The sequence below is a fragment of the Camelina sativa genome, chromosome 2, assembly GCF_000633955.1.
Source record: "Camelina sativa cultivar DH55 chromosome 2, Cs, whole genome shotgun sequence".
Classification (NCBI taxonomy): domain Eukaryota; kingdom Viridiplantae; phylum Streptophyta; class Magnoliopsida; order Brassicales; family Brassicaceae; genus Camelina; species Camelina sativa.
The window spans coordinates 18512186-18533649 of record NC_025686.1 but is presented as its reverse complement, the minus strand read 5'-3'; the positions used below and the strand labels follow the sequence as shown (position 1 = coordinate 18533649).

At 32.5% G+C, this 21464-nt stretch overlaps 3 protein-coding genes across 3 annotated transcripts; 2 read left to right on the top strand and 1 right to left on the bottom strand.

Annotated features, from left to right (window-relative positions):
- On the bottom strand, positions 1004-3586 carry LOC104729122 (probable aminotransferase TAT2). The gene is made up of 7 exons (XM_010448013.1): positions 3135-3586; positions 2302-2641; positions 1989-2207; positions 1830-1889; positions 1582-1737; positions 1388-1481; positions 1004-1305 (listed from the first exon to the last, which is right to left on the bottom strand). Exons 1-7 carry the CDS (start codon positions 3374-3376, stop codon positions 1175-1177), a joined length of 1242 nt encoding a protein of 413 aa, XP_010446315.1. The 5' UTR covers positions 3377-3586; the 3' UTR covers positions 1004-1174.
- Positions 11386-13418, top strand: LOC104729120 (protein CUP-SHAPED COTYLEDON 2-like). Its single transcript, XM_010448012.1, has 3 exons — positions 11386-11637; positions 11734-12017; positions 12594-13418. Exons 1-3 carry the CDS (start codon positions 11448-11450, stop codon positions 13242-13244), a joined length of 1125 nt encoding a protein of 374 aa, XP_010446314.1. The 5' UTR covers positions 11386-11447; the 3' UTR covers positions 13245-13418.
- LOC104729119 (protein yippee-like At5g53940) lies at positions 19153-20879 on the top strand. Its single transcript, XM_010448011.2, has 5 exons — positions 19153-19300; positions 19852-19895; positions 20246-20354; positions 20453-20508; positions 20588-20879. Exons 1-5 carry the CDS (start codon positions 19205-19207, stop codon positions 20670-20672), a joined length of 390 nt encoding a protein of 129 aa, XP_010446313.1. The 5' UTR covers positions 19153-19204; the 3' UTR covers positions 20673-20879.

Here is a 21464-nt window from a genome sequence, read left to right as displayed (position 1 = left end):
TTGAACTTGATTGAAAATATCCCTAGGCAGCGACTTGAAGATAACTGACAGAGCCTGTGAGTTATGTTTGGACTCCGCTTTTTCTTCGGCTGTCCATTTCTTCCTGTGCTTAGGCACCATTTCTCCCTTCTCATTCTTTCCGTCAGATGTGACCAACCATCTTCCACCGCAAACCAAGCTTCCATGTCGATGCTTGAGATGGCCTGCTTGATTGACACTTTCCAAAAACCAAAGCACTCAGGATCGAGTTTCAATGGTGATTGAACTGCAACAAAATCCAGTGATTTCTCCATACCCTTGCCGCAAGATATCACCTGTTGAAAAAGGATATCAGAACTTTTTATCAGGTTCTTGCTCTGATACCAATTGTAAAGGTATAGAGGACAGCAAATCACTCAAACCGCTTGGAAACGCGCCAAGCAAATGCTTTTATTCAAACTTATAAAAACTCCCTTTTACAAGTTATGAATCTAAGCCTACTCTCTTGTCTATCTATCACAACATCCTGTGTAGATCTAAAAGAGTAATGAACAGACTCACCTTCAAAGCCTTTTTTCGATTGCTTGAAGGTTTACAAAACTCACAAACTTTTCCCCACGAGTGCTAACTTTTTTTGCGGCTAGCCCTCAGTCCTTTTATACCTTACACAAATGATCTCTAACCTAGATCTTTGTAAATCTCTAACTAAAAGGAAATATTCCTTATCCTAAGAAATATCCTCCCTTAATCTCTCGATCAAATATACTCTCAATATCCTCGTGTATATCTTGATCTTCTTCTTCCTTCCTTCTCACGTTCCCTGTCACGACATCCCATAAACTTCCTCCACGTCAGCTCATCTGCCACGTCAGCATATCAGCACTCTGAGATACTTCGCAAGCTCCTGTCACCTTCAAAGCTCTGATGCACTTTCAAGTAACGCTTTGATGCCCCTTTGATATGTGTTAATAGACTTGAGCATATTGAGGAACAGATATTGGACATATTGTACGAAACTACTATATAGTTTTGATAAATTATTTATTTTCAACAAGTATGTATATATATTTTAAAACTAAGAGTTGATTTTATTACAGTAAAGCTAATTTTATATCAAAATCTATAAATAAATAGAACACTATACTGTGTGTATCTGTGTGTTTTAAAGCACACTTTAATCTTGCATATAGTTCAACTATGAGGTTGGATCTTGAGCCTTGGCATGTCTGAGATAGAAACATTTGATCCTTTTGAAAGCTTCTTCGATCGAAGTTGCATCGGCCGCAAACGTTATCCTCAGCCAGTTCTTCAGCCCCACGGCAGTCCCTGTTCACACACAAGTAAATATATCAAAAAACAAAAAGGACTACTCTTAAACTTTGCAATAAGAGACAAATAATATCTTTACCAGGAAGAAGGATGACTGATTCTTCTCTAGCTAACTTGAAACAGAAGTCGATATCGTCGCTTACATCTTCGAGTAACGAGAGATTCAACTTAACCTGAACCAAGTACACAAATCAAATATTTAAAAGACCATAGATGTGTAACAACAATTTGTGAACATTTTTTTGTCACAGTTTTTGTATATAGATTGCTCACCATCATTGCCATGGATCCTTCTGGTCGATGCGAGGAATCAATGCAAGGAATCTCCTTGATCCAGTCGCAACAAATATCCGAAGAGTTCTTCAACGAGTTCAATGTTTTCTTGAAGAATGTTTCATCCGTCTGTTCTAAAATCGTGGGAACCGCAGCCTGATGCACAACACAATCAAGAACGAAATTAATTACTCAAGATCAGCAACAATAGGGATTGCCTTGGAAATCTAAGAAATATTTCTATGTACCTGAATAAATGTAGCTGGTCCACCAAGAATGTCAAAGTATTTCTTAAACCGCTCGATGATCTGATCCAAAATGAACAATATTTTCAGTAAGTAAACAACTTATTTTGCACTCTCTGCATCATCAATTTTTTTAAAAGATTGACGCCATCTATTACTAACCTTAGGGTCCTTAAAGGAGCCAGAAGGATCAGTGGTCACAAACCACCCGAGCCTCCAACCAGGAACTATCCATCTCTTTGATAAAGAGCCAAGAGTAAGTACTGGAACAGTAGATCCAAACACACCCATTGGCACAAACGGTTTGCTCCCAAAAGCAAGATGACCATAAACTTCATCAGCAATCACAAGAAACCCTAGTCTTTTCGCTGTTTCCGCAATCTACAACACAAAAATAAAATAAACACACAAGTTCGTAAACATCAAATCTCAAACAAGAAACAACAACAATGGTTACAGTAAATCTCAAGCTAACCTTCATCAAATGGTGGTAACTATAGACATTCCCACAAGGGTTACCAGGGTTTATAACAACCAAAGCAACCGTGTTTTCGTCTGCAAGAGACTCAACAGCGTCAAGATCAATCTCCCATCCGTTTTCTGGAAGAAGATCTACATAGCGAACCTCAAGGTGTCTAAACTTAGCACAGAGCTCATAGATTGGGAAACCAGGTCTTGGTAGCAAAATATTGGCCCTAGGACGAGCCAACATTGCCAATGCTACATCGATCGCTTGTGTGCAACCCGATGTAATGAACACATCGTCCTGTGACAGTTTGTATGGAAGATCACGTGATAGATACTCTGCTATTGCTCTGTTTTATTACAACAACAACAAAAAATTAAAAATGTTTTAAAACCCAACCGAAGTACCGAACCAATAATATAAAGCAACTTTAAATAATAATAAAAAATAGAAAATTAGTGTAGCAACTATTTTCTAGTAAATTTCATTATTAATTTGATTATTCAGAAACAAAAAAAAAAAATCGATTATTAATTTGATTTGTCATATATTTCATATTATTTTGATTTTTCATAAACAAGAAAAAAAAGCAAAAGTTGGTATTTCTACAAAAACTGTAAGAAATTATCAAATAAAATGAAATAAATACAAAAAGAAATTGTAAATTCATCACATCAGCCAAAATCAAGATTCGGTTCAATTTCTGGTTCAATTAATTATTCGGTTTACAGTTAAACGAACCGAAATTGACATCCCTACCTACTACCCTAATAACATCAGCACCACAAGTATAGGGAAAGACAAAAACAGAGAGAGAGAGATGTTGAAAAGACAAAACTAACCTTCGGGATTGGGGAAGACCGACGGTGGGAGCATAACCATGGAACTTGTTGGAGAGAAGAGAATCAGAAACAGCTTGAAGAGAGACTTGCGTTGTACGAAAACACGAGTACAGAGTTGGGTCTCCCATTCCAAGTGATATAACTTTCTTTCCTTCTTCTTCTGAGATGCTTTCCATTAGCAAACTTAGAATCCCTTTGATTGTGATTGTGCTCGTCGTCGTCGTTGCTCCTCCATTCTCCATCTCTTCTTTGTTCACCCAATTTGGATTATTTGTTCTTTATTTGAGTGTTTCGGTGCAACTCGTAAGAAGAAGAAGAAGAAGAAGAAGAAGAAGAAGAAGAAGGAGGTTTTGATTTGGTGTGTGTGTTTGAGAGTGAGAGATTTTGCCAGATTGGAGAAGAAAGAAAAATAAGAAAAAAAAATATGTGGTTTATCTTTTACAACCAGTTATTTTGTCTCCTTCATATAAAACCATTATCATATAGGACTTGGAGATGGTTGAAATTAGGATTTAACCCAAAGTCTTTGTTTTCATTATCGAATCGCACTTAAAATATTCTGTAAATAATATCCCAATTGAATTAGGATAGGGCTGTAATATTGGTTTAATTATCCAGTTGCACCAAATATTTTTTAAAATTTCTCAAGTACTGTAGTACTTTCTAGTTACCCGGTTAATACAAAAACGATACACATATTAATTACAATATGCGATTTAATATTCAAAAAGAAAAAAAAAATTTCTTACTGACGATGTCATGTTTTAACTGATTAATTACATAATTGACTGAAGAGTTTTTAGAGAAAAAAAAACTAAAGGTGGCTAGTAGCTATGTTAGTAATGCGATCCATGGTTTAACTGATTAACAAGTAATGACGGTGATTTTTGAATTTACCCTGTTGTTATGTTTGAATTTACCTGTTATTAATTACTTTGGTAATAGCTATGTTTGAATTTACCTGTTGTTAATTTCTTTGGTAAATTCAAAAAAAAAAAAAGAGAGGGTAGAACGAGAACTCGAGAAGGTAGTAATGAAGGTGATTTTTTTTTTTTTTAATTTATCTTCCACCTAAATCAGAAATGATAAGCACACACGCTTAATTCGTAACTTCTGTGAGGTTTCTCTTTCGGGTTTCAGATAAATATGCAACAAACAATAACAAACAATATAAATATGCAACAACCAAAATTGTTCATTGTTTCTTGTATATATCAGGCTAATGTTATTCTGAATAACCTACCAAACAAACGACACAAATATCCCATGTTCCTTTTCAAAAAGAAAAAAAAAAAACAAATATCCCATGTTCGAATAACAAAAAAAAAAGAATACATTAAACATGGTCTAATCACCGATTCGAAAAGATTATGGACTTCGGCCTAGAATATTACGGTAATCTAAGANTACAACCAGTTATTTTGTCTCCTTCATATAAAACCATTATCATATAGGACTTGGAGATGGTTGAAATTAGGATTTAACCCAAAGTCTTTGTTTTCATTATCGAATCGCACTTAAAATATTCTGTAAATAATATCCCAATTGAATTAGGATAGGGCTGTAATATTGGTTTAATTATCCAGTTGCACCAAATATTTTTTAAAATTTCTCAAGTACTGTAGTACTTTCTAGTTACCCGGTTAATACAAAAACGATACACATATTAATTACAATATGCGATTTAATATTCAAAAAGAAAAAAAAAATTTCTTACTGACGATGTCATGTTTTAACTGATTAATTACATAATTGACTGAAGAGTTTTTAGAGAAAAAAAAACTAAAGGTGGCTAGTAGCTATGTTAGTAATGCGATCCATGGTTTAACTGATTAACAAGTAATGACGGTGATTTTTGAATTTACCCTGTTGTTATGTTTGAATTTACCTGTTATTAATTACTTTGGTAATAGCTATGTTTGAATTTACCTGTTGTTAATTTCTTTGGTAAATTCAAAAAAAAAAAAAGAGAGGGTAGAACGAGAACTCGAGAAGGTAGTAATGAAGGTGATTTTTTTTTTTTTTAATTTATCTTCCACCTAAATCAGAAATGATAAGCACACACGCTTAATTCGTAACTTCTGTGAGGTTTCTCTTTCGGGTTTCAGATAAATATGCAACAAACAATAACAAACAATATAAATATGCAACAACCAAAATTGTTCATTGTTTCTTGTATATATCAGGCTAATGTTATTCTGAATAACCTACCAAACAAACGACACAAATATCCCATGTTCCTTTTCAAAAAGAAAAAAAAAAAACAAATATCCCATGTTCGAATAACAAAAAAAAAAGAATACATTAAACATGGTCTAATCACCGATTCGAAAAGATTATGGACTTCGGCCTAGAATATTACGGTAATCTAAGAAAAAATATCCCTCTGGCCATTGAGGATCATTTCAAACCAAAAACCTTAAAAGAGAAACGGACCACACCGGACTTTATGGTTGGTAAGATATTATACGATTATTTGAGTTTATTATTGTGGCTTTGACGAACGGAGCGATGAAATGGCCACGTCTGATACGACAAGGCATAAGATAATACCAAAACATATTTTGTGAAGATGAGATTGAATTACCCCATACGTTTCTTCCAAATCTTTACGTGTCGTGCTTTTGGTACGCAAGCTTCCATTTGTCCTCTCTTCTTCCCTCTCCTAAACAGCTAAACTAACTAAACGAAAACAACTTTATGACAAACAAAAAAAACATAGTCCAAAACTACACCTAAAAGAAGAAAACATATGGGTAATATACAAAAATGACAAGAGTAAGAACTCAGTAGATGCTGCTTATACATACATACACGTACAGGAGTTATTCGACAACTAATCAGGTATTTATATTTTAGGGGTAGCAGTAGTGTACTAACTTATATTATATATACATCCAAGTTTTAGCTTTGGCTAAAGTTGGCCTCATAGGTCTTAAATTTTGGCCATCCTTTTAAATTTGTCATAAGCAAGTTTACAACCCTAGATGACTGATCATTTTTTGAGTTTTTAGGTGGTGATAGCGTAAATACCATTGTACCTGTAAGTTTGCCATTGTAAAGATTTTGCAAGAAAAAAAAAACAAAGGGTGATTTTGCAATAACATTTCCTCTTTTTCTCTCTCCTCTTTTTCATTGAATATATATAAACATATCTCTAACTGGACACTCAAACCAGTCAATGGGCTACTGAGTCTGATGATAGGGATAATATGGCCTTTAAAGCCCATTATGTATAAAACCATAGTCATTAAACCATTTCGGTACGTAATATAGAGAAGCTAGATCATTGAGTTTTTTTTTTGGTTTACTGGTTTTTTTCATTGTTAAAACTTTGAAAGAGTTTTTAAACTACCACCTAACGATAAAATGTTACTATCAAAAAAAAAAAAAAACACAAGCGGTTTTGTGATTCTGCAAATTAACGATATTGCTCAACATATTTTTCTAAAATAGATAAACAAACCAGTTTTTTATAATAGAAATGCATGCAATCTTTTAATCATATAAATAAACCAAACGAAAGAAGCACGAACTCAATCAGAGTAACTTCGATCCTGCTACATTACTTCTTGAGATAAAGAGACTTGCAATTCAAGAAAATAAAAGTTAAAGAAAACAAAAGAAAATAATTATACTTACGTAAAACAAATTTATCTTATACAGGTTAAAATGCATATATGGGGTTGTACTATGGTCTTGAAGAGTGAAGACGCGTTGCATCAAGTTGCAAAACAAAAGAAAAGGAAAAAAAAAATAAGAGAGACGTTGCATCAACAGCTAGGTTTTAGGTGTAAGGCTATCAAAGGGGACCAAGAAAAAAAACACACCGAAGAAGTGTATAGTAAGAAACTAGAGGGTAAAAAGAAGTGAAAATTCCAAATATCTCTATACTTTTTGTTTACAAAATAATAAATAAACATGTAAATTTATGGATTTAATTGCGAAATGATAATGAACTTGGGAAATATTTAGGTAAAGAACTAAAAGTAGGCATGTAATTGTTCTTAATATAAACGAAAAGCCTCTCTCACCATTATGATATCATATAAAACTAGCATACGATTTTATCATTCATTTGGCACATTTTTGTGTGTGTTATGTGATAAACCGTGCTATCATTTTTGCGCATGTGAAATGATGTGATTTTTTATATAAAATATTGTGGCGTTTCTTCAAATAATAGTTTATGCCGTAGGATTAAAACAGTAACATCATATATATTCGGAAAACAGCAAGCAAGAGAATGGGAAAAGGGCACTTTATAAACGAATTATTCTCTTCTTTTTTCTTTACTTCTTTTTTTGTTTGTGCCTAAAACTCTAAAAGGCTTGTAAACGTACTATTTCAATGTGATGATTTTTGACCGAACTATATATGATCATGCCAAAAGCTACATAATCTACATATATAGTTGTTTCGTGAGATGACATGAATAAAAATGATTTTGGTTGATCTTTGCATTGATCTAAACGACGTGAATCAATATATTAGTGCGTATAACTCCGCGGCCACATAAAACATCAATTAATGAGTATATTTCTCTACATCGTTGTGTATTTTAACGAGTTTAACAAAGGTCGCTCTATTGGTATAGAAGAAAAAATGTTGTTTGGCGGAGTAAAAGTTAGAAAGAAAAAAAACATAGATTATGGATTATTTGATGAGTTGAGATACTATGTAGTAGGAAAGGGCCGGGAGCCATGATTTCAGTACAAGTGAAGGTGCAAAGTTGTACTGACGATTTTCTCCCCAAATTAACAAAAGAATATATGAACATGCAAAGTAAACGTACGAGTTTAAGTTGTAGACGCGAAAATTAGGCAATATAACAAATTTACGGTATTTGTGAACGTTAGATTGAGTAATATGTGTACTTCTCTATTGAAAAAAAAAACAAAAAAAAAGTGTAATTGAAATAAATTGACCAAATTAAACTAAAAATTAAAGATTTGATGCATGCACTACACACTTTGATGATACTAATCCGAATGAAATTAGGTCTGACAAAGATTTAATTTGTAAATATAAAGGTTAAAGAAGTTATAAATTCATTTGTAATTTGGAGTGGTTCATCAACTGTAACTCGTTAACCAATATAAATACTAACGCATAGATTATGCGGCATACTAGTGTATGTTTACAAATGCTGAATACTTGTTTAGGAGATCAAATTATCTTGCAATGAATACTAAATTGAGACCATCCTTTAGTTACTACTGTGCCATCAGATTTATTTGTTAAAGACGTTCAATTTAACTAGTTGATGCCTGGTACCATTGCCTTCAATCTATTAGAAAATAATATCATATACTAATATTAAATGACATATCATTTATAATTACAGGAAACTGAGTTCGTGTAGCTAGTGATGTAGTTCTATCTCACCTGCTACTTTCCTCACCTACTCTTCGACTGCTTCAAGCTTGACCATCGAGAAAACAGATAATTTGATTATTTTGTTCAGGGAAGACTATCTGAAGTAAGATCCTCTTTCGAAACATTTTTTTTTTTTACAATATGTATTATTATTTTTTAACATGTTGACCTGACGACAACAAATGTTAAAACATAGATTGGGCTATTAGTTTACTCAATTGAGTAGGTCACAAGTGAACTATTTGTTAATACTGTGTTAACCCCCCTGCATTTATTTTGCTATCATTATTTATTATCGGCCTTTGTGTTCATTTGCTTTTGCAGTTATTAACATTTAACATTATCACCATACCCTTAGTGTCACCTCTTTAAAAATCAATAACAGTTTGGTAATAAATGATAGACACAACAAATTTCATGGTAACCAGATCTTTTTCTGTGGAGAAAACCAAATCCATTTTGGTGTTTTGAACACTCGAAAGCAACAAGTGACACCCATTAATCTCAAATTTGGCGCACGATGCATATTTACAACGTCATATATTCAACTTACAATTTGTATACTGTTATTGCTTCTGCTCGTAGGTTTGTAATATTCTATTTCTCCAAATATATATCTGTAGCAATTTACTTACAATAATCTTTAGACAGGAATGGATCTTTTTAATTAGATTTAGTTACTGTCATTTGCTGATATGTCTAAACCACTGGTCTAAACAGACATATAGACCTAGATAGTAATAAATATTAGCAAACAGTAGTGGCAGGTGTAATAGTCTTAGTAGCATGTATCTGATAATCATTTAAATGTACGATTATTACTTTTACACACTTCACAAACTTCTTTTTTTTCTTAAATTAGTTTACACATGATAAACTCTGCGCCCTACTATATGCTGTTTAAATTGCATTTTAGTGTTACTTTTTTGAGTGTGTTTTTCTTTCACTCAAATTAAAGTTCAAATCAAGATTTGAAATTTTTTAGTTTCTTAAATGTCTGATTTATAACAATTAATATTGAAACAATGTATGGGATATAGTATAGTGAAATATTGCGATAAGAAATTTTATGACGATATAAAACCTATCTGTATGATTAGTAACCGTAAAAGAAGATGGTACAATAGTTAACAAAAGTTTACAAATAACTTCTATGAGTAACGTTATAATAATTTGAATAGTAGATTTTCCTTAATCCAAATTACAGTTACCAGAAAAATATACTTAGACATAGAAATATAGTAAACTAACCTTATTTTCTTTTCTAAACGGCTAATGTACCTTCTATATCTATTTGGTTCTATCACTGCTTACAACCTTTCTTTTGTGTTGACGATTGTTTAAATGCACCCGATAAACAGAGAGTAATAAACCTGGATAGTTTACCGCAATGGTAACAAGTTATAACTTATATAACCTTATTAATGTACTAGTATATGTTTACAGCAGAACTTTAATTTAATCACACACTATATTTAATATGCTAACATCCTGGTTAACGACTAGACCTGTCAAGTAGGCCTAAGCCTAACACTTGAAGTTAGATATGTAAGGTAACAGTTGAAGTTCTACTTAAAATAAAAACTTTGTTTAAATTACAGAAATAAAAATGTTTCACAGTAACAGAACTAGAATTTAATAATAGTACATGATATTTACTTGTATTCATGTCTTTTTTGGTAGATTTGTAATAATCAAGAAAATAGGATATTAACAAATAGTAACACAACTTGTTATTTGACGAGCAACTTGCCAGAAAACATAATTTTTGAGATCATCAAGAAAACTGAAAAACCAAGCCGCATCAATATCTTCTCTGGTATATCTTGTAACTTTGTTGATTCAATTATTGTTCAATCTCTCGTTGCGTGAAAAATAATGACAAACAAAATGATTTTTGGAATTCTATTTTATTTGCTGAAGCAATGAAAAGTAATTAAAAATCATCTCAAGGGGTAAAAAAAATGTAAAACCTAAACAAAATTAAAAAGAAAAAAGGAGAGGAGAAGGTGGTGGCGTGTAGTAACGAAGTCTCTGTCAATTTTTTTGATAAATTAATCATGTACTGTGCTGACACTCCAAGATTTGAAACAGCCTTATCGATATAATATCTATTTTTTATTAAAAAAGAAATTGGAACTCTTCACTTTCCAAATAACTAGTGTATATGTCTAATAATGTCTCCTTTACTATATTATTACTATTGTTTCGATTAGTCATTGTATGTACAATAAATAATAATGTACCCCCCAAACACATAATACAAAAAAAAAAAAAATCAAGTGTGTAGAGACATAAAAGAAAGAAGAGTAATTGTAAAATTAAAAGATACAATCTGAATCCTCTCTTTTATTTTCATCTCTGACAGAGAATACCACTGCACTTTTTCTCATGCACGCACGCATACTCAGATAGAAACAAGAGCCCATTCCTCGTTTCTTTAATTATTTATTTTTTAAAAAATATAGAACTTCATGATTAAGTTTGTATATTACCTTCAATAAAAAGAACTCTCGAGTTTATAAAAAAAAATATCGGTAAACTCAAAATATGATGTAATAATCTGCTTTGGCTTTGCTCTCTTTACTACAAGACAAGGCAGAGAAAACCACAGATTTCTATGAAAGAGTAGACGTACCTGTCTTTATTATTATTTCTACGACTTTTTTTTATCTTTCAGATTTATTTACTTCACTACCAAAACCAAAAAAAAAAACCTTCCCTCTATTTCGCCGTTTTTGATTTACCAAATCCCAATGTATAAAAGAGAAATAAAGAAAACTAATTAAACAAAATAAAACGAGATATCCATTCACATTATAACCACGTCCCTTACTCAAGAACCATCCATTTATCCTCTTATGTAAAAACATTTGAGTCTCCCTTAGGGTTTCTCTCTCTCTCTCAAACAAAAGCTTTAGATCTTTTCTCTCAATGGACATTCCTTCCTACCACTACGACCACGGCGGAGACAGCCAATATCTTCCGCCGGGTTTCAGGTTTCATCCCACGGACGAAGAGCTCATCACTCATTACCTCCTCCGCAAGGTCCTCGACAGTTGCTTCTCAAGCCGTGCCATCGCTGAAGTTGACCTCAACAAGTGCGAGCCTTGGCAACTTCCCGGTAAGAAAGCACAAAAACAAACTTAACTAACTTTCTTTTAGTTTTCTTGATTAATTAAGGTTCTTGAAGTATTTACTTACTCTCAATGTTTTTTAGGGAGAGCTAAGATGGGAGAGAAAGAATGGTACTTCTTTAGCCTCCGTGACCGGAAGTATCCGACGGGACTGAGAACGAACAGAGCTACTGAGGCTGGTTACTGGAAAGCTACCGGAAAAGACAGAGAGATTTACAGTTCCAAGACTTGTGCACTTGTTGGGATGAAGAAGACTCTTGTCTTCTACAAAGGAAGAGCTCCTAAAGGAGAGAAGAGTAATTGGGTTATGCATGAGTATCGTCTTGAAGGCAAATTCTCTTACCATTTCATCTCAAGAAGCTCCAAGGTACTTCAATTAAACCCGTTATTTCTTTATTCTTGTTAGATAAAATAAAAGTAAACCCCTAATTTCTTTGATTAATTTATATAAAAATTTTAATATGTTTTTTTTTACCTTTCAAGAGTGTGACATAGTCGGTGACGTTGATTTTTTTTTTTTCTGTCTTGCATTTAATATTGATGGCTGAAAACTGAAAAGGCATGGCTATTTACTATGGTTATAGTGAGAGCATCATAGATCATAAAATAGAAAAGATCTGCTGTTTTTATGATGTGTTGGGATTTCAATCATAATGGTGTTTTCCCTAAAGCAAGAAAATATTAGATTGTTCTGATAAAATAAAATATTAATAGAAACCTACTTTTGGAAAGCTCAATGCAAAACCCAGAACCAATGCATATATCTTCAGGATTCTTCTGACCATTTAATTAATTTTACTTAACCAGTAGTTAATTCAACATTCTTCTCTCTTGCAAGCTTTTTTACTCCATGCGGTTTTTTAAAGCTTCACTCTCTTTTATTTCCAAGATCTAATATTGACTTTTTCATGAACATGTTATATAAATATTTTGACTTTCTCAGGATGAGTGGGTGATCTCTAGGGTTTTCCAGAAGACCGGTTTAGCCAGTACCGGACCCGGAGGAGGAGGAGGAGCACCGAGTGTTAGCGTAAGCAGCGGTGGAGGTGCGGCTAAAAAGACGAAAGTGTCCTCAACGATTTCAAGAAACTACCAAGAACAACCAAGTTCTCCTTCCTCGGTCTCACTCCCTCCTCTCCTAGATCCCACCGCAACTCTCGGCTACACCGATAGCAGCTGCTCCTACGACAGCCGTAGCACCAACACAACCGTCACAGCCAGTGCAATAACCGAGCACGTGTCCTGTTTCTCCACTGCCACTACTACTACTACTAAGGCCTTGGGCGTAGATGTTAACTCGTTCAACCATCTTCCACCGCCGCCAGGGTTTGACTTTGACCCTTTTCCTCGTTTTGTCTCTAGAAACGTCTCGGCTCTATCTAACTTTAGGTCCTCGTTCCAAGAAAACTTCAATCACTTTCCTTACTTTGGATCGTCTTCTGCATCGACCATGACCTCCTCCGGTAACCTGCCTTATTCCCATGGCGGAGGTGGCCTCTCCGGGATGAATTACTGGCTACCGACGAATGCGGAAGAGAATGACACTAAGGCCGGTCTGCTTCATGCTGGACTTGACTGTATTTGGAACTGCTGATCACCAAAGAGGCGTTATTAACTAATAATTGTGTTCCCGTAGGGTTTATAATTTATCTCTAGGATGATTATGGTATTATGAAATATGTATCAAGGAGCTTAATGTTGCACCTAGCTTGATGTTCCGTTTTGATTATGTAGGTTTAAGTGTAGCGCCGGTTGTGCGGAAGGAAGATGTTTTATGGACTATGTGTAACGTGCATATGTTATAAGCTATGCTCGTTTTTGTAATGTTTGACATTATGTTAATTTCATGGCTTTTACATATACGATATTTCTCATGATATTTGATAGTGGATACGTTGTGTCCGTGGTTATTACTATCAATTATATATTACCCGACAATATGATTTGATCGGTCGCTTCTACATACGTTAGTTTTCTTCATCAATTGATATGCTCAAATGTAAAACACGCATCTAGTTTTTGTTTATATCCTCATAGCTAATGTTGACTTATAAGTTATAACTGCCAAATATTACTTCTCTCGGTTGACTATCACTTACAAAGTTTCCAAGTTTTATAAACTGAAGTACTTTTGCTTGAGTGGATTATTAGTCTATAAATCTAATCTGAAAATCAGTTTCAATGACAGGTGTATCTTCGTGCTGCAATCGTATTCAGCTGACGTACGTATCTAAACAAAACTACAGTTTGCGTTTGGCTTAATTGATTAAAATACTTTGGTAATTACTGCCAATAGACAATTTTCGATCACCTTCATGCGTTGTTGAACTAAAAAAACATTATATAACGACAAAGAAGTAATTACATTGAGATTAAGGATTTTAAAACGGGGATGATGATGATGATGACTATATATGATGCGCATGCTGACGAACGGACCACTCCCAAATTCAGATCTCGTACAACAGTCCACCTCACTTTCAGAAGGAGGGCTTTCAGATTTCTATTTTTAGTAAGAGACATAATTAATAACACCTCTGTTTATTACTACCATTATATATATGCGTTTTCATTTCACATGTGTATAGTATATATATATACATAATAGTATATTATATGTATGTGTTTAACACCACCATCATTACCATCATCAATTATTGCTATCGTTGCATCAGCAAACCTATACTACCTAGCCTTAAGACAAAATGCACAGACTCACATATACGTCTCGCTAAATGGCAAATTTTCATGATGTGTTAGCCAAAGGAATATATGTACAAACATATGTATGCTTATCATTTTGGGATTTCATTGGTTACATTTGCAAAAACAAATTAATTTGTTTAATACGTAGATCAGTCAATTTTTTTTGCTCCAAACAAGAAAAAAACGTAAGGCATATATGACTTTGGCTGGAAAACATTGACCAACATACTGTAAGAAAAAAATCAGCTAATTTACACAAAAATATTAGCTGAGTGATCTGATGATGGAACTGACTAATTTTTATCTATCGTGTATAAAAAGAGCAAAAAAAAACGTTTTCACTTTTAAACCAAAAATTAAACAGTACTTAGAATTTTACTTTGCTTTTTTTTTTTTTCGAAAAAGACGTCTGATTTTTTACGTCATTACGCCCACACCGATTACGCACAACCATTGAGTTATCATGTGATTAAAACAGCTGAAACCTTTTGTAAAGAAAGAGAAAAAAAATTATGCCAACTAACTCTAAAATTCTGTCAAATAAATCAATTACAATCACAATATATGTGCCAACGAAAATTTTGTAATATTAAAGTAACATGATTTGGCGGACATCCACTAGATAACTTAATTATGACCACCATTTTTTATATGCACACATTCAAATGAATATAAAAAAAAATTCATGAGTACATATATCTATTTGCACTGATTAAAGAAGAATTTGCAATGTGCAATGTGTTATATATATGGTATCTGCAAATTTGCAGAAATGCTGCTTTAGCTACATAAAGAGGTAAAAATAAGGGTTGTTTTCTTTGTCGGACTAAAACTAATTTCAAGTATTTGTAATCTTCCCCAGCAAGAATATTCTCTAAATTTCTATTTATATCAAGCAATTATTACAAGAACCCTAAGCATTCATACACAAAGTACATGGCAATATGCATGTTTCGCAGCAAATGACAAAACCTGAAGAGTGAAAAATATATACTATTTAAAAAAACATCATCGAACTCCGACGATGGTGATGATGGTCGTGGTCCCAACTATATTGGAAGCTCCAGATTACGCCAATTGATGGATTCACAACCGTTGATAGACTTGGCCGGCGAAGTAACGGCACGTGATACGAGCATGCATGCAATGTGGTTATACGTACTAATGAGTGGAGAGAGTGGGCTTTAGACCTTCGGTGCATAGAAATGGTAATCCACGCGTCGTACGGGGTTGGAACTTTGTCTTGGACGATATATCATTCATGTATTTAACGTTTCTTGGTAAAAAACAGAAGAAACGATAGAAAATTTTAATTTTGGAAAAGAGTAAAATGAAAATTGAAATTAAATTGGGGAGAGGGAAAGAGGAAAAAGCTAGGGCTTGGACGTTTTCAGGAAGAAAGACAGCTGTGTGTGAGTGAGCATAGGGATGTGAGTCGTTTTGATGAATTGAATGTGTGTATCACTTATGGATTAGCTAATGGCATATTATATAGTAGCCTATTGTATTAGATAAAAGTTACTAGACGTCAAGAAAAAGAAAACGATAAGGTTTACACAACCCAACATGATCAGTTTCTTTAAATTTTTATGGTAAGAGATGATTCTTACGGTATACAAATATCATTCACTTCATTCTTGTTTACAAAATTATACATCAACTAGATACGGACCTGCACGTACGTGCGGGGATATTTTCATAAGTTTTTTTTTATTTCTAAAAGAATTTATTATATTGTTGTTAATTACAAATTTGTTTTGTGGGTTTGTTGAGAGTTTTTTTTGTAAAAATATTGTATTACAAATATTATGCATAGTTGTAAAATAAAAAAAAAATAGTATGCATAGTTGTAAAATAGCTTCCGGGGATAAATTTTTGGATCAATTTTAACATAAAGTTTTTCTTAGTCCTTCATACATATTACAATTACGTTTGGCAAAGCTAATGGTTGTTGTAAGTCTTCTAGATTCGGACCCGCACGTACGTGCAGAATTGATTTCAAAAACTAAGTTTACTATTCTGTATGCATTATATTATATACATGTGAGGTAATACTTGTAAACATATTTTTTAGGAATCAACATTCATAATCCAAACTTATACCTGTTTAGTAATAGATTTGTTTTTAGTTCAGTTTATACAAACATAATAATTAAATTCGTTTTTGTTATAAGTAAACGACAAAAAAAAAGAGAAAGGTGGTATGTCTATTTCGAGATCTCAGATTCGTCTCATCCCATATATATCATGTTTTCTCATTCATAACTATAGTTTAAATAATAATTTACTGATTTAAAATATTATATTTTATTCCAACAGATTAAAAAATAACTAAAAGATTTGGTATAACATTTATAACCCGAACGTATATCAGTTGGGCATTTGGTACAAATTATTTCATATCTATTACAAATTATTATAAGATTTTAATACTATAGATTAGATAATATATACCTGAAAATTTATAGATTATATTTACTTATTTGGTTTATCATTGTAAGCTCGCAAGTAACCTGAAAAGCTGCGGGTTCACTGGAAAATTAAATAAATCTCGTCCTGTTTTCTTTCTCCCAAAATTTTATTTCGAATTTTAGTTGTCCAACCTTAATTAGTGATGTAAGTATGCATGCTTTGAATTAATTTTGTGCCAAATAGGTAATATAAAAATGAGTTTGGAAAAAGAAAAAAAGCATAATTTAGAGTTTTTTTTTTAAAGAACAATTCTTCTAAACATTTCAGTAATTTATATTACTGAAATTACTGTTGGGTTTTAAACGGCCCAAGGAAAAAAAATTTTGTCAAGAACTTTACTTTTTTTTTTCCGTCAAAGACGCATGCGGTTCTTCATCCTTCCTCTATCAGTCAAAGCAAGGCTCATCAGTCATCAACGTTAATCAGGTTCTTACAATTTTATTATTCTCTTGTTTTGTGTATGTTATTAAAGTTTTGAATCGAAGTGTGTTTTTAATTGTTTAGTTTTCTGTAAATTGTTTGTCCAACAAAAAAAAAGAAAAAAAAAAGTTTTCTGTAAATTGTTCTCAAACTATAACTATGAGAAACTGAATGACTCAGTGACTTCAACATCTTAATTTTTATTGTTTTCGCAGAATATCATTGTCACCATCACAACTCTTATTTTCTACGATTATTGATCTAGAATACCAAGTCTAGTAAATGATTAAAATTAAATATAAACTTTTTCTTGCAAATCCGATTATGGGTTCTAGGCATAATATTAAAGTGATGCTCGATTTTGTTAAAACTATTCTGATAATAGATGATTTGAATGACCTTTCTAATACACTTTTTTTTTGCCGTCAAATATACTCTCTTACATTGGAAAGAAAGACAAAATCAGTTTCTTTTTTGTCATGTTAATAAGTTAGACAAAAAGCTAAGCAATATGGATCTAGGCAAGAGAAGCATATGCAAGCACCTGCCATTCCATAGAAATAAGAGGTTAGTAATTTAATCCTCGTAACTTCTCATTTGAAAACTAATCAGAATAGATTTGAATTAATACTAAATAAACTTAGACAAAGTAATTTTTGAAAATATAACTCCTACATGTAAACCTTGTGAACCTTATAGTTATATGTACACTGTAGATGGTATCCTTTTCAACATAGAGAATTGATTGAAAATAGCTTCCAAGTTCCAACTATGATCATGATAGCATGCATCTGCCATTGCCTCTTAAATCTGTAATCAAAGAGAAACTTGCAAATCAGAAACATAATTCTTCTCAATTATTTTCCAATCGAGTTTAATCACAAATCTCTCTAATTCTTTGACATTTTTTTCTTCACTCCATCCTAAAATTGAGAAGTTGTGAACAGACATATAGAAGATTAAAACAAAAAACATTTAAAATAAAATTTGTTTCATCTATTATGCTGTTTTTTTTAACTTAGTTTTCTTACACATAAATGATGTATTCTCACATCATCATCATCGAGTATCATCTTCAAGGTTTCTTCTAAGAAAGTTGTATATTGCCTCAAACTGGGTACAATCTTCACTTGTATATTCCAAATCATTGTTTGCAGCCATTTTTTTTGTTTTTTTTTGGAAAAAATTTGTAATTTTAGATGGTTTGCAGTATTCGAGATGAGTTACACCTTCATTACGTCTACTGTATTTATAGTTGTAGGGCATGTTTAAAAAATTATTTTCTAGTATTTAAGATTTAATCATATCGTCTATAATTATAATTGGTAAGTTGCTAAAATTTTATATATAAGAATATTTCGAAATCGTTTAGAATATGGTAATTATCCGAAATTTATGTGTAAATTGTCAAAGATGATATTTTATTAAAGGAATAATTTTTTAAAGGAAAGATATTATAATATTGTAATCTCCTAATCGTAACAATATAATTTGAATTGTTATATGTTACATTAAAGGTTGACATGCTAAATACGTGGGTAGATTTGTGGGAAGATTTGTTTAACTTTAGGAAATATACACTTTAATATCGTGCAATCATATTGTTTGGCTACAATTTTTATTTGTTCTCTTTAAGTTCATCTACACTAAAATATCAATTAATACCTGTTTGGCTCTGATTTTTTGGCTAACCGTAATCCATTTAATATATGTTTGGCATTTCATGTAATAATTTTTTAGTCTATGTTACTTATTAAAAATGCTTCCCTTTTAATAATATAGATAACAAGAAAAGTCTTTGTTGACTTTTTCTTGGGAGACCAGAGTTTTGAGATGGGCCCAAAAAAGGCCCAATGGGTCACTTATGTGGCCTTTTATTAGATTTGTAAATGACTGAGCAAAAAAGGAAAGAAACAGAGAGGAGAGAGAGAGAGAGAGAGAGAGGAAGAGAAGGAAATGGGAAGGATATTCACGGTGGAGCTTGAGGGAAGATCTTACAGATGCAGGTTCTGCAGAACCCATCTCGCTCTTCCTGATGATCTTGTTTCTCGGGTACTTACTTCTACTCTTTAAAAAAAAAACTTGATATAATATTCTCATCTTTCTTCACAATTCTAAATTCATTCTCTCTTGAGTTTGGTTTGTTAGTTCCATTCATATTTTGTAGTGGTTAGCTCCTCGAGTTGTTTTGTTTGGAGAACACTCTATAGGTTGCTTCGTTTAGCAAATTTTCTCCTCATTTCTTCTCAATTATATGAAAATTGAAAATTATGCTGCTGATGTCGAGGCTGCAGGGTAAGTTTTGGGGAATTGATAGCTTTAGTAAAAATTCTCAAGTTTAGTGCTTTACTTATGGGTTTAAGGTATAGAGATTAGAGAATTATGTACCTGATTAAAGGGTTTAAGAGAAACTTATATTTTAAGCTGGATTTATTTATACTCAAAGAGTTACTTCTGCTTTAACTCTTGTGTTATCAGATGAAGGCTTATCAATGAGGAATATAAGAAATTGAGGGGTAGTTTTAGCTTATGGTAACAATGTTTTGTTCTTAATCATTCCATTAAGAGTGTAAACTTTATTCTGACTGATCTTTTTTTCGCAGTCGTTCCATTGCCGCAGAGGAAAAGCTTACCTCTTTAATCGTTCGTAAGTATAAACCTTATAGGCTTGTTCTGTTTCATCAATGTTAAGCTGTAGACAATTTCTCCTTTTCTATATAAAAATGTAGACTCTACTTTTGTATTCAGTTGCTATAAGTTTATATATATATATATATATTATTGGCTAAAAGTGTATGCATTTCAAAAACATATATGCCCTTATAGATGAAACTGCCTTTTAGCTTCTAAATCTTTTGAATCTTGTGCTGACTACTCAAAAACTAGTCTTTGTTTCGGTCTATCTGCATCAATACCCTTTTCTTATCTCTCTAACTCAAAAGTTATTACAATGGGGTTGGATATATGTAGAGCTGATTCCAGTGTTAAAATTTATAGGGTGAACATAAGTATGGGTCCTCTAGAGGAAAGGATGATGCTTTCGGGTATGCACACAGTAGCTGATATTTTCTGCTGTTGTTGTGGACAGAACGTTGGCTGGAAATACGTAAACTCTCACTTAACCCTGTCTCTCTCCCTGCAGTCTCACTTCCTTGTTTCTTGGAAGGGCGTTCTCATCTCTCATTGTTGCTTTCTTGTCTATAGGAATCAGCGCATGAGAAAGCTCAGAAGTATAAAGAAGGGAAATTTGTTCTGGAAAGGTAACTTGTTAACTTCTATAAGTTCTCTGGTCTACGGTTTTGAGCCATAAACTCGGGTTTATTGCAATCCTTTTTACAGAGGAAGGATCGTCGATGAAATCGATTTATCAACTGAGGTTTATATCGATACTCACGGTAGCACAAGCGACACCGAAGATTCTTGAAATGTTACCTTTTAGATTCTTACCTTGGTGGAATAATGTTTGGTCAAGATCAGAGTTTGTTAGTGTATATTTTATGTACCATGATGTTCATAGAATGTGTATGGAACTTGTTGTGTTGTTGTTTAGTCTCTCGGAGACCCTCTTGAGTTTGAATAAATTGTTCTGATTCAGTTCAACAAATAAATAAAAATTGTATTTGTTCAACAATTGTAACGTGTACATGTGCTAACCAAAAACCAAACTATAGATCACTGATCGATCATCTATTGAATCTGGTTCAAATTGTAGGTTGTCAGAATTGTATCTAGAAACTTACTTAACAGTTAACATTCAGATTCCAGACTATTGATTAGTGGGTTGTAAACTTGTAATTGATTTAAATAAATTACAGTTACTTTTGAAATTAAAGATGTGGATTTTAAAGTAGATAAAAGATTTTGGCCATGATTGGTAACAGACTTTTAAGACTTTAAAATTATTTAAAGCATTGACAGTCATATTTTTGCCACTCAGACTTTTATTGCTTTTAATTTTTTAAAAGTTTTGAAAGTCACTTATATTTTTTCCTACCTTGTTTTCTCAAAAATTTTAAAGCGTCAAAATCATGCTTTAAAACTAAATAAATTTAAAAACATCCTTTTTTTCTCCCTCATTATATTTAAAAGCTTTCCAAAAGTTTATGTATATTTTTTACATATTATATTTTTTACAAATTAATTATTCTCATTTTTTTCTCTTTCTTTTAAGATCCATTTCAATAATAATTTTTATTTTCATCATCATCATCATTAC